The 12671-nt window shown below is 37.5% G+C and overlaps 1 protein-coding gene across 2 annotated transcripts; it reads left to right on the top strand.

Moving 5' to 3' along the window:
• Positions 1 to 727: 727 nt before the first annotated feature.
• Positions 728 to 12372, top strand: LOC149080901 (translin-like). Of its 2 annotated transcripts, none has more exons than XM_089237573.1 (7): positions 728 to 863; positions 3609 to 3685; positions 5371 to 5464; positions 8229 to 8325; positions 8981 to 9096; positions 11168 to 11241; positions 12055 to 12372. In XM_089237573.1, coding segments are annotated over exons 1-7 (681 nt in total). In that variant the 5' UTR covers positions 728 to 862; the 3' UTR covers positions 12277 to 12372. The 2 variants fall into 2 exon arrangements, with proteins under 2 accessions (XP_089093699.1, XP_089093700.1); XM_089237574.1 differs by lacking the exon at positions 728 to 863 and adding an exon at positions 1168 to 1252.
• Positions 12373 to 12671: the final 299 nt, after the last annotated feature.

Raw genomic sequence — 12671 nt, 5'->3', positions numbered from 1 at the left:
TCCGCCCATGGCTGAGAACTACTGGGCTATAGCATTACCTCCTAGAGATACAAATGTATCTCTATGAGGTAATGGCTATAGACCAATGATTCCCAACGTGGGCGTTAACGCCCCCTTGGGGGGGGGGAGATGGAAAGTTCCAGGGAGGCGGTTGAAGCTACGGGTATAACATAGGATCCTATGGGTTAGATTGCGTTAGGGAGCGATGGGAGAAAAAATTTCCGAAGAAGGGGCCGATGGGACGAAAAAGGTTGGGAAACTATGCTATACAGGGCCGCAACTACAGTATTTGCTTGGTCAAACGGGGCGAGCACGCATTTTGACGTCCCCTTGTAATGATGTAAGAAAGGTTTCAGAATGAAATTCGCGCCCTCTCGGGTCTAGCGCCCGGGACAGGAGATCCGCCTGCCATCTCCCCCTAGTTGCGGCCCTGATTCGGCCATACCCTAAGATCGAACGGATAAAGTCACGTGATCTCTAGCTTCGTTGGCCTTGAATCGAGTCACGCCACTTTTTGTGACTTATGAGCCATAGTCATCTTTTGCTGCCAGAGACTTTTAGCATAAAATGCTTGACAGCCAGCTTCAAACAGCCGAACAGAAATATTCATGTTCCAACTAGAATTCACACTGATGACTTTAGAAATTAACCAAATAGTCGCATTTTCAAGTTCAATCAAAAAAAAAAAAAAACTTCCCACTGGAGGTGCTGGAAAGTCGAAGGCGTAAGACGCTACGGAAGTCACTTCCAATCATTGTTTACAAACATTGCAGGCAGTTGTTGTTGCCGTTTCTTGACTGAAGGGGGCGAAATTGCTTTTATGTTTTGGCCATTTTATCTTTAAGACCCGAACCCGAAAGAGAGTACGTTATGGATAATAATATAAATATAAACCCGGGTTTTCCTAGGAATAGGTTTGTTGAGCAGCGTGAACCGGAATAGACTATTTCGCGCCGAGAGAAACGTGTTACATAATCACGCTAAGCGTTTGTGTTTTCCTAGCGAGGCGCATCAGATCAGGGCGGCTATATAAAGTATATGGCTTTGGCATCAGCTACTCTGTCGTCTGCATGCTCCGGTTTGAAGGGAAGGAAAAGAAAGCACACAAGAGTGGAGAGAATATCGGCAAAACGCGCGGAGCACGACGCATTTGACTCCTCCAGAAGCAGTCGGCCAATAACGCTCGACGTAAAGCGCTGTCGTCAGGCGTATTGCGCTCTGTAGGAAAACAGTCATGCTGCTTTTCTTACTGGTGAGTGGACGAATCACGTTGCGCGCGGCACAGGAAACCTACTCCTAGGAAAACCCGGCTTAAGAAAAATATTACTTTAGCATTTCCAAGTTATGATTTTAGTCTCGTCTCATGCAGCTGAATTCTCACTTTCACTGTGACGATCAGGGGCTCTTAACCGCGGACCCCTGGGGCCCTTATAGAGATTCCAGGGAAAATCCATGAGCTTCGCGATGAGAAAGTAATAATGTACATAATCTTGTTTATGTTGCATGCTGAATATTATTAGCTGTAAAGGGGTCGGTGGCATTCAATTAATTAGTATTGAGTGTCCGTGGACTCAATCTTATTGGCACAAGGCACCTATGAACCACAAATGCTTAAGAACCCCTGCGATATAAACAAGGAACGTGGTCAGTTCTTATATGACGATATCGACTTCGACGGGGGGAACCTGGCGCAAAGCAAGGATTAGCACCCCCTCCCCCATCGTGAGGCTAGATTGAAATGTATTTGTCTATACAACTAACCAAATGTGTTATAAATTATTATAACTAATACTGAAAATATGTATTGTTCCAATTTGGGAGGCCCTGAGGAAATAACTCGCCTCTACACATGGAAATTAGGGCCAGTTAAGCAGTTACTATGGATTTCTACAGATCTGCAATGGTACAAATATTAAATCATTACACTTTCAAAAAAGTTAACCTTTAGATCCACACCTGCACAGACAACTTGTCCATATTCCTCTGTGGAATTTCAAATGAATGAGTCATGTTGGAATGTGCCTGTACGTGTCATGAACCTAACGTGAAACGGAGTGTGGTAGCCCAGTCTGTAAGATACTCGCCTAAAGTACCAAAGGATGTTTAGAGGTGTCGCGAGTTTGATACCCAGTTCGTCTTTGTCAGAAAACTTTCCTGACACGGGTGGGTGTAGAAAATGACAGTGGTGTGACAAAAATGGTAAATGGACACGGGTACAACAAAAAATGGTGACATGATCACAGAAAAAATTACTACTGCAGGGAGTCCCCCATCGAGGGGTTAGCGCACCAACCTCTCGATGAGTATAAAACTAGCCTGCTGTTCGGAATGGGTAATAAATGGTAGGTCCCGGTCTAATTAGCCCTTGTGTGCAGAAAATGACCATGGTGCGATAAAAATTATCGATGACCTAACGTGAAGCTTGTTTCTGTGTAATGCTTGTTATAGGGCTGACATCTACCATCTGTTTTTTGAACTATGAGTGAAGTGTAATGATTGAATATTTGTAACGTTGTAGACCTGTTGCTCTTTAGCGAGACTTTTTAATGGGGAGATTGGCTCTCATTTGTGGCTCAAATTTGAGAACCATAGGAAACCCAACTTCAGTCTACCACCACTGTGATACTGGTGGTGTTCCGACCCGGGTCCTTAAGATGCGAGTCTGTCACCATGACTACCATCACAGCGAACTTACAAATATACTTCACCATATATTAACCCCAACCATATCCTTATGTGAAATTTATTGCTGTTAACGAGTTAGGGTTGGAAATGAAGGCATCATCTATTAGTAGTCACCTGAAGCTTGTTAAGGAAAAATGTTTTATCTGTATTATATTCTGGACTGGACCTGGTGGTAACCTTCACAGTTGTAGACAAGCACTCGGGTGCACAAAATTTTGAATATAGATGGCAGTACTAAAAAATTCATACATAATTCTAGAGACTAAATGATAAACTCAGACTGTTAGGTATAGTCTTCTAACCATAAGATGAGACGTGGCTAAGTCATATCATACAGGACAATCTTTTGTCATAGAAATTGTTCTCGCTCTACTGGGCGTTCCACCTAAGTACAAGCTAAGTATCTGGCAGAGAGGAAATAGTAATATTCATATTGCTGATGGTAGCTTAAGGCACAAATATAATTATGCATTAATTGCCACAGTTGTTACATTTAGACATGGTTCCCGTGAAGGTGGAGTCTGACAGGACTCCAGCCTGAGATGATTCTTACTTTATTCACATTCAACCAAAAAATAAAACAACAAAGTTTTTTCACATTATAAATTCCCTATTAAAAGGCCAGTGAAGAATCTCACTACTTGGGGGGGTGGGGGGGGGGTGTCAAAGCAAAGATCCCAACCTGGGGGTCCTGTCGCCGGAGGCTCAAACACTATTTAATATGCTGGTTAACTTATTCTTGGCTATGAAAAAATAAACACAGTAGCCCCGTTTTAACTTTTGTCACTACGAGGTTAATTTTATGCCGCCAAGAGAACGTTTACTGAGGAAAACCAATAAGTACCAACCAATCTATTGATTCAACTTTTAATTCTGACGTTTTCCTGAATAAAGTTTTTTTTTTGTCTTTTGTGTATTTCTAGTGGCTTCGTTGGAAAAGCTCTCAAAGGTTTTTTTGGAAACAAAGGAAGATGTAATGAAGCATTATCAGTTGCGAGAAGTATGCATTCAATCTTTATTTCACTTTTGCTGTTTCAGACTCGAGAGGAGTGTAGAAATTTTTAAAAGCACCTTGCAGATCACGGACGAGATGTCTCGTCCAATTGCAATAAGCAAAATAGTTCTTTGTGTTTTTTTTCAAAATATGGAACAATGTTTCCAAAAATTTTCATTTAAATGTCCTTTCTCGCACTCAATAGTCACAGCCCATTTCCATTCCGGAAGATTCATCGCATCTCTCTGGAACAAATTGCGCAGGTGTGTCAAAGAATTTTTAAGATTGTCTGTAAAATGGAATATAGAAACAAGAAATCATTATTTGTTTTGGGTTTTTTTATTCAAAATAAGCTCCTCCTGCTTCAATAAACTCGTTACAGCAATTTAATAATGATTCGAGGATGCCTGTTCCAGTTCACTTTGCGCCTCCAAAGCACATTTCTAAGCTTGTTTTTTTTGGCTTGTGTGGTAAGGTTTTCTTGACTTCCTTTCCGCACTTTGTAGGGTTGTTTTAGGATCATACTCAAAACGCCATGTTTCATGAGCTGTAACAATCAATTTCAAGAAGCTTGGATCATTTTCAGCAGCTGAAATGATGTCGCTGCAATGTGCACTTCTCATTGATTCATATTCATTGGATAGCTAGTCAGCTGGCCAATTAATTTCTTACCCCCCCCCCCTTTTTTTAAAAGTTTGAAGCTAATAAAATATATTTTCTTGATTGAAATTTTTTATGAAAACATTGAAACGGACTCTCGTGTTCTTAACTGTATTTTTAAATCATCAAAAAAGAAAAAATATAATTGAAATAGTTACTAAGTTTTTAAAAATTGAAATAATTACATTAAAAATTGGCATGACATCATATGCCGTCGTAACCAGCTGACTGGTTAAAAGGTGTAGAGAAATTTAATGCAGACTTTTGTTTTCCCTAAAAGATCTTCAGTTGAAATTGTTTATTTGTTAATGTTTAACGACTCCTCCATCATTCTCAGTGACACACAGTGATTGTTTGCCATGAAATCGCTGACTTTTTCAATAATCTCAGATGTTCTAGATAAACTTCTGGTGTGTTTATCATACCAGAAGTATGATATCTTCTAGCATATCTCTTTCGTCCAAAAAAAACCTTTGTGCCACTGAAAAACATTTGATCTACTTCAACAAAACTAGCCGTAATCTTTTTTCATTAATTAGTAGGTTTTTTTTTTTACCAGGTTTTACATTAAATTAACACGACAGCTCTTTGTTCCATCTTAATAACCCAATATGAAGAAATTATACTTCTTCAATGAACATCAGTATCATTTGAGTTGGTTTAAAAAATGCTCAGAAGTTTTGGCACTGCGCCAACAGACAGTTGAGGTTTATCACTCGTGCTCGATTACATTGATGGCACCACTGTAGACTGAGATCTAGCGTCTTGAAAATTCTTTGATACACTGCATAGAATTGAATTCTGAACTGTCGCTGAGGAATGTGAATGAATAGGTCAGTAGTGGAAAGAAGGAGTCACTTAGTGGCATAATTGTCGCAGTTTGCACACCTATACTGTAAATGAATCTCAATGCATAAAAATATATAAAAAATACAATTTTTTTAAACAAAATTTTTATTATTGTTTTGATACTATGTATCATTATACCGCATCACTCAGGCCATTTTTATAGCTTCTATGTTTCCTTTCAGAGCATTAAGAATATAGTATCTGGAATTGAGGATTCTATGCGAGAAGTGCATGTAGTATTGCAAGGAATATACACGGAAGAAGGCTTAAAAACAAGTGAGTTGTTTATTAACCCTCAACAACACATTCCGGAAATGTAGTATTGTCAAAACTGATATGACCTCTGACAGACCGACTCTGTTTTTTGAAATAAAACTTCTTTAGCCACGGGAGTGAATTTTCGTAAAGGAAAGGAAATTCATCACGAAAAGAAATACACTTTATTTTTCCCTACAACCCAATCCATAGTATAACTAATCGTGTGATGAAGTTATTAGAAGCAGATGGGTTGTGTTGGTGGGGAGAGTGTGTCAATAGACATTCTGCCATGTAAGAAAAAGAAGTTGGGTGGGGGTGGTTTGGACAGTTTGTGTCTGACAAAGTTTACTACCTTTCCCTACCCCTCACAATGCCACACCCCCCTTGGTCACACTAGAGTAAATTTCGCACGTGAATGCAAGTTTTATGATGTCACAGTACCAGCTCCTAATTGGCTGTGCTGTCATAATGCAAATATATCTAGAGTGCTTCAATTTTTTCCTTACTCTTCACTCTTTTACTAAAGCCTCACCCCCTCTGATTTAGAGCCAACCTTGATTATTACCAAGGTGCGAGATGGGAAAAAAAACTTAACTTTTTGGTAATTGTTCAGGAAGATTGAAATGATGAGAGAAATTGAATTTTTCAGTGATGTAAAAAAATATGATTCATAGCTATATTTTGATACTTAATTTTTCAAGTTTTTGCCCACAGAAATGTGTCACTTGAAATTTTTGTATGTACCTTGTATTAAGAGATCACAATTTCTATCTGTTATATGCTATTTTAAACGTAAAGGTTTCGTTTTTGGTTAGCAGTTCTAAATTAATTTGTTTTTGTTGGAAAACCAAGCACTTCAGAATTCTTGTAAATCAGGAATTTTGAGATTCCATTTGAATAAATGCACTTCAAAAAGATAATATTTTCATTCAATTATCATTCATAGAACTAGGACCATTTCCAAAACTAGTAAAGACAGCTTTGCAAACAATTCTACCATTGGCATCCACCTACCTTTGTGAAATGGAAGTTTTCATCAATTTTGCTGATTAAAAAAAAAAACAAGCAAACACTTGAATGCTTATATGTGCTGTATGGTTCATTGATTTTTGGATATCTCTTTCAAAGAAAGAACCAGGGCCAGACGTAGTCATTTAGCGGCCCGGTGCAAAAACAATTTTGGGGCCCTCTATAATATTATGAGAGAGATGTGATTGGGGTTAGGCCCAAATATTTACTCAGTTTTTCTCTATACATCCGCCGAAATTGAGTTTAGAGAGCTCGCACATAAAAGTCTTGGAATTCTTATCTGCCAATAAAAAACCTTCCTGAATAGGTTCTAGAAAGCAGGGCCATCTTAATACATCGGAATACTGGGTAGTGCAGGTGGATAAGGAGCATTACATTAATGAGAAATGCAAAATAAAATAAGGTCCAATACATGAAATAAGATTTTGAATTGGGGTTGACTTCACTTCAAGTCTAATAGATAGACATGCCCGGAGAATCTTTTTTCCCGCAGGATCATGGTGCTTTTAAAACCATGCCCAACCCCACTCATGGGAAAGGCTGACAAGACTCTGGGGGCACATTGATCTTATATTTTGTTCAGACATTGAAACTCTGATGAAAAGAAGAAAAGGTATCATTAATCCAGGCACTTACGAATGTGATATCATATACAAATCACGAGTTTAGGGCAAAGAATGTGCCACTTACAAAGGTAAGACAATCACTCGGAAAAACTCTTTCTCACAAAATCAATTGCAAATGTTCCGTCGAGTGTTTCAAACTTGGCACCCAAGAAGTTCTTGGGGACGTTCATGGAGTACTATGGGCAATGTAAAGGCCAAGACGTTCATTAATGGCTTGACCACATCAACATTTATTTGAAGAAAGACTCGCCTTCTAGAACTGCCAGCTACGAAAGCCTACCCGGCTGGAAAAACCTCAATCAACAAAGGAAAAAAAAGATAATCTGCAAAGCTTGTTGAATATACCACAAACTATGCTAAATTCTGCCATGTGATTTTGAGTTGGCGGACATCTGAAGTTGAAATAAGAGAAGATTCCGACTATGCAGAATGATATTATACACATGATTATTTTATTTCTACAAAAATCTGTGATTCACCAAAATAAAATTGAATGTTATTAAAAAGTCAGCTTTTTTGATTTTTACCCCTAACTGGACTCATTAATAAAAATGGTAAAAAACGTGATGCAAATTTATTTTATTTCAGAAATCCCATAACTGCAGAGGCTACAATTTTTTTTACCCCCCCCCCCCTTTTTAACCTTAATGAATATATCACGTTTCCATTATATGTATAGAACCATCCTCATTTCATTCAAAAATATTTCCTTCAGGAACATTCAGGAATTTTTTCGTAAAAACATACCTGCTTGTTAGTCAAGTTAGAATATTTTCCTTGATTATCTCAAAATTAGAAGTTCTGCACTTATGGGGTTTCTGAAATAAATGCTTCAATTAAGTAGGCTTTCTTCCAATTTTCTGCAGGTGCAAAGTAAAGGGGATGGAAAAATGTATTCCATTGAGAAATCATTTTTACAAAATATCTGGACTTGTCAATACTAAAATAAGAGGTTTTTATGGAGGCGAGATATCTTGCCGCTTAAAGGTTTAAATGCAGTATATTAGTTACTAGTGTGCAAGTTTCTCTTGTAAGTGCTAAGGATGAATTGATATTAAATGAATTGAATACATTTTTGTTGTTTTGTCAATTTCACAGCATTATTCTTCACCTTTTTGTCTTTGTAGTACCAGAAGTATGCCTGAAAGCAAGAAGTATGTTTCCCACGATTTGCGAACAGATACGCACCTTATCAGAACAGATTCCTTCTGGGGAATACTACAGGTGAGTTTCTCTATTTTAAGCATTTGTCTAGTTCAAGACAGTTGTGATATTAACATAATTTCTATTTTGATATTTAATGAGTCTGTCAACACCATATATTATTGGCATCTCAATGGACCAAATTTCTGAACTTTGATACTACTTGTGTGTATATATAATATTGAAAGAAGTACTTGCAATACAAAGAGTTGGGGTTCATAATGATTGCGACAGTATCATCGCAGCTTTCCCACGTACACCATCCTGGAGGCATGTCTTGAAGTTATTTAACATAAGTCTACCGATTGCATTCAAATCCTCATGAATAGTTGTTTCTTGTCTCATGAATATCCTTTCATTTCATTCACATTATGCAAAATCTTAGCAAATCATTCTATGACAAAGCATTCCACATGTGTGTGCATAGACACAATTTTAAAATGGTTTCAGCTAGGGCTCTCACTACACAGATGCACGAGTTTAAGGAGACCCTTGGTGGGTACTTCATTTGTGGAAAGGTTAGCTCTAGGCTCCAGGAGTGTCAACCTGCACCTGGGTTTCATGCAGCTCAGAGCACCTGCCTAGTTTCAACATTAAATTAGTTTTCTTTTTTAACAATGTTGTTCTTTGTGTCTTGACGTAGTGAAAATAATTCTATTAATATTATCATCTACAGGTACAATGACCTGTGGAAGTTCTCGATTCATCGCATCATATTTCTCGCTTCATACATAATTTTCTTAGAATCTGGCGACATTCTCAGCAAAGAAGAAGCAACAGAGTTTTTAGGAAGTTAGTTGCGTTTGTTTTACTTAATTTAATTTTTTTAAGTATGTCATTGATTACCCCCACTAAATATTTGATAATAAGGATGATATCGACGATGACATCAAAATCATAAAACTTTCAAATCAATGGTATTTCTCAGACACAAGAATAGAAATGTTTCACTTAGAATTTGAGTTTAGCTGACCTGATGAATGACACCTTACTGTGCTAGAAGATGTTCAGATGTGTTACCTGTGATCTGTCTGAGAGGTGGCACCAAGGTGATTGCACAGCACGTTGCCATCACATTAAGTTGCCAAAACTTCTCCGTGAGAGACATTAAAAGAAAGCCCTTAACAGAGAGAGAGAGAGCGCATTATCTCTTTGAAACTGTAACAGTTCTGGTCTGATTAACCCTCATATGTATAAGATCACTGGTGAAATCGAAACAGAGACAAGCTTTTTAAAAACCAGTGGAGGCACAAAAATTCTCTACTTGGTGATAGGGGGTGATTGTCCCCCCCCCCTCCATTCACTATGCATACTCTCTGTTGTTTGCTGCCCCCCCCCCCCCCCACCCGTTTGAGGAGCCCGTATTCACTCATGCCACTATAAGAGAAGTCTTTAGGGTCATAAAAAAAGCTAGGGAGCGAGTCCAATCACACAATATGTAAAATAAAACGTTATTGGTAGAATGAGGGAATATCTCTTACTGTCACTAAAACTACTACACCTTATGTGCAGATTTTCACATTAATCAGATGTTGACAGACCATGGCGCTATGCCATATTATCAGGGATGGTAACATAAGAGGGATAATTCCTATGTATTCTGCCAGATGTGTTATGTTGAATCTAAACACTACTTATACTTATGTTCATATTGGAATCGGCAAAGACAAGCACTTTTTACACCAGGTGTGCACAAATTTTGGCTTAATTGAAGAGAAATAAAACAATTTATCACAGAAGTTGTGGGAAAAGCGACAAATAGCTATACAGTGAATCTCTAACTCAACTGCCCAAAAGTATCAATCAACATATCGACTTAAGTGAATATCAAGTTAGCAAGGTTTCATTCTCACCCTTTCAATTTTCAATCATTTCTGTCATGTACTTATATATATATATCAATAGAGTTGAAGAATTACACATTTTCCTTCATCAAAAATTAACAAAAAAAATTAACTACAATTTTCTATAGAAGGTTCCAAATAATCTCGAATTATGGTGAAAAAAGCATAAGTGTATCAAAATATCTGTTATTTGCGAATTACCAATGCAACTGCTGAAAGTTTGGAAAACTTTCATTTTTTTTAAACTAAAAAATATTGATCTAGAAAACCATCTATTTTTTAGCCTATTCAATCATCTCTCGCTAAAAAATTTTACACTCGCGTTTATCTGTGCTTTCGTAGTCCACAGGTTGATTTTCCAGACTCTAAAAAGTTGAAAATTACCTCCTTCCATCAATATATGAGGAAGTATTTTCGGCCAATAAATGACAAAAAAAAGAATGAAGAATTATTAAAATATGAGAGAAATGTCATGAAAATTTATTAACCATGGGCAATTGTCCATGGGCAATTATGAAAAATTATTTGTGATAACACGAGATGTAAATCATAGTCTATTTAAGCAGGGTTTAGCTATCTACTGTCGAGTTAAAGAGGTTTCTCCCCATTGAATTTGGTATTATGCCAACCTTGAAAATAAATATGAAGTTATCAGGGTAGTTAAGTTACTTGCATGTCAAGGTTCTACTGTATTTACATAAATTATATTTCAAAACATGAAGAAATGTGTCGAAATCAAAATTGCGAATATTGTTTGCATAATTTCAAGAATTTTGTTTTCATTTAAAGTGTGAGACTAGACATCAATTATTCATTTAAATTACAATTCTAAGATTACTATTGTTGAGTACAGGCCTGCAGTTGCAGCAGCATATTCAGTTAATTCCATATGACTTCATTCGGGGCTGATATAAGCTCCACGACTTACTAATTATGTGTTAAGATGGTCAAATCGCAAGATATTTTTTTATCAAACCATTGTGATGTTGCACAAAAGTCACTTGTTTTCTGTTTTACAGTAAATGAGATGGAGAATTTCCATCTGGATGTGGAGGACCTTCTATTTGGGTGGTTTCAGTTGGCCGAAGAGATGGTAAGTATTTTATTTATGTTAATTTTAACGAAGAAAATCTTTTGGCTCATCAGTAAAATGGGATGATTTGTTTGCTTTAACCGCATGTAGTATTCTTTGTCAATTGTCACTTTTTTTTTATTGCTGCACCATTTTCACTATTCGAGTTTCTCAATGCGCACACTAAATTCAAATGAGTGAGGTGATGACTAAAATAGATTGTACAGCCAGACACAGCTTGAATTTTAATCAAACGCAGTATATGTCAGACATATGAGAACGCAATTTCTCAAAATGCCATTATGCTACACCATTTATGACTTGGGAGGAATGTGAAGCATCATCTATCGGTAGTCATCTCAACCTCTTTAGAGAAAATACCTTATCTATATTCTTTCCTTGAGCAACCTTCAGGATGGTAGGTAGCCGAGCATCTTATCACCACGCCCACTCAGGCGAAGACCTACTGGTCTGGGCATCTCTTGATAGGTTCATGATGACAACACTACCCTTTTTTTTCATTTACGACAGCTCCCACATGGGCAGACATGAGTGAGAGAGAGAGAATAGGGTACAAAATTTTTATACATCAGGGCCATGGAATTTCTTCATGAATGAGTGGAGCATTTGGCCATGGAATAATAAATTAAATAGAATATATTCGCTGAATAACCAAAAAATCGAAAGTCTGTTGAGACTCTCTGGCATTTGTTTTGCCCAGGGGCTCCTCCCCTCATGTCATAATTCTGCCCTGCATATCATTGTCTATCTCTAAGTAATAAAAATTATGAAACTTTTTGTATTGACTGTTATTTATACATTTTCTTGTTGCAGCCTCGCCTTGCAGTGTGCTGCGCCACCTTCGGTGATTATGAGAAACCCTTCGAGATCTCACGGTTCATGAACAAACTCCAGAGTCACTTCCTGTCGTTCTGCAGCAGGTCTGAGTCTATGCGTAAAAAAACGGAGTACCTTAGGTCGAGTACGAAACGAGTCATGGACGTGGTTTACGATTTGTCTATCCGAGGGCTCAAACCACAAAATGCCTGCATATAGTTACTTACTTCGATTCCAGAAATCTTTTATGTATTCAAACAAATTTTTGTGTTTATAATGGATTTGATATTACATTAAATTAAGATTAATTTCTTACATGTTGGTGTTTCAAATTGACTGAGATGTTATGTGTCCACCTTTACAAGATGGCCTGTATGGGTGGTCATTTCTGTCTGTATATCCAGAGAGTGTCAAAACTTTGTGAGGGAAGCATCAAATAGCAATATGGGTGCTCATTCTCCAAGTTTGCGCGTAAAAAGGATTTATACATGCCAAGAAACCTTGTAAAAAGTGCTCATTGCTCAAAAAAATTGAAGGCGCAGCTGCTTCAGCCACACTACAGAAGATGTATACGCTTTCTAGAGAGCTGTTACTTTGATTCCAATATCCGGTCA

Source organism: Pholcus phalangioides, unplaced genomic scaffold (assembly GCF_987345545.1).
Source record: "Pholcus phalangioides strain wild (caught in Gottingen) unplaced genomic scaffold, Ppha-v1.0 ptg000010l_1, whole genome shotgun sequence".
NCBI classification, from domain to species: Eukaryota; Metazoa; Arthropoda; class Arachnida; order Araneae; family Pholcidae; genus Pholcus; species Pholcus phalangioides.
This window is presented reverse-complemented; position numbering and strand designations above follow the sequence as displayed.

Excerpts from the sequence above, each read along its gene's own strand:
- LOC149080901 (XM_089237573.1), top strand. Across the intron at positions 8,326-8,980 it reads CCTTCTGGGGAATACTACAG|GTACAATGACCTGTGGAAGT; the intron begins GTGAGTTTCTCT and ends TATCATCTACAG. Across the intron at positions 11,242-12,054 it reads TTCAGTTGGCCGAAGAGATG|CCTCGCCTTGCAGTGTGCTG; the intron begins GTAAGTATTTTA and ends TTCTTGTTGCAG.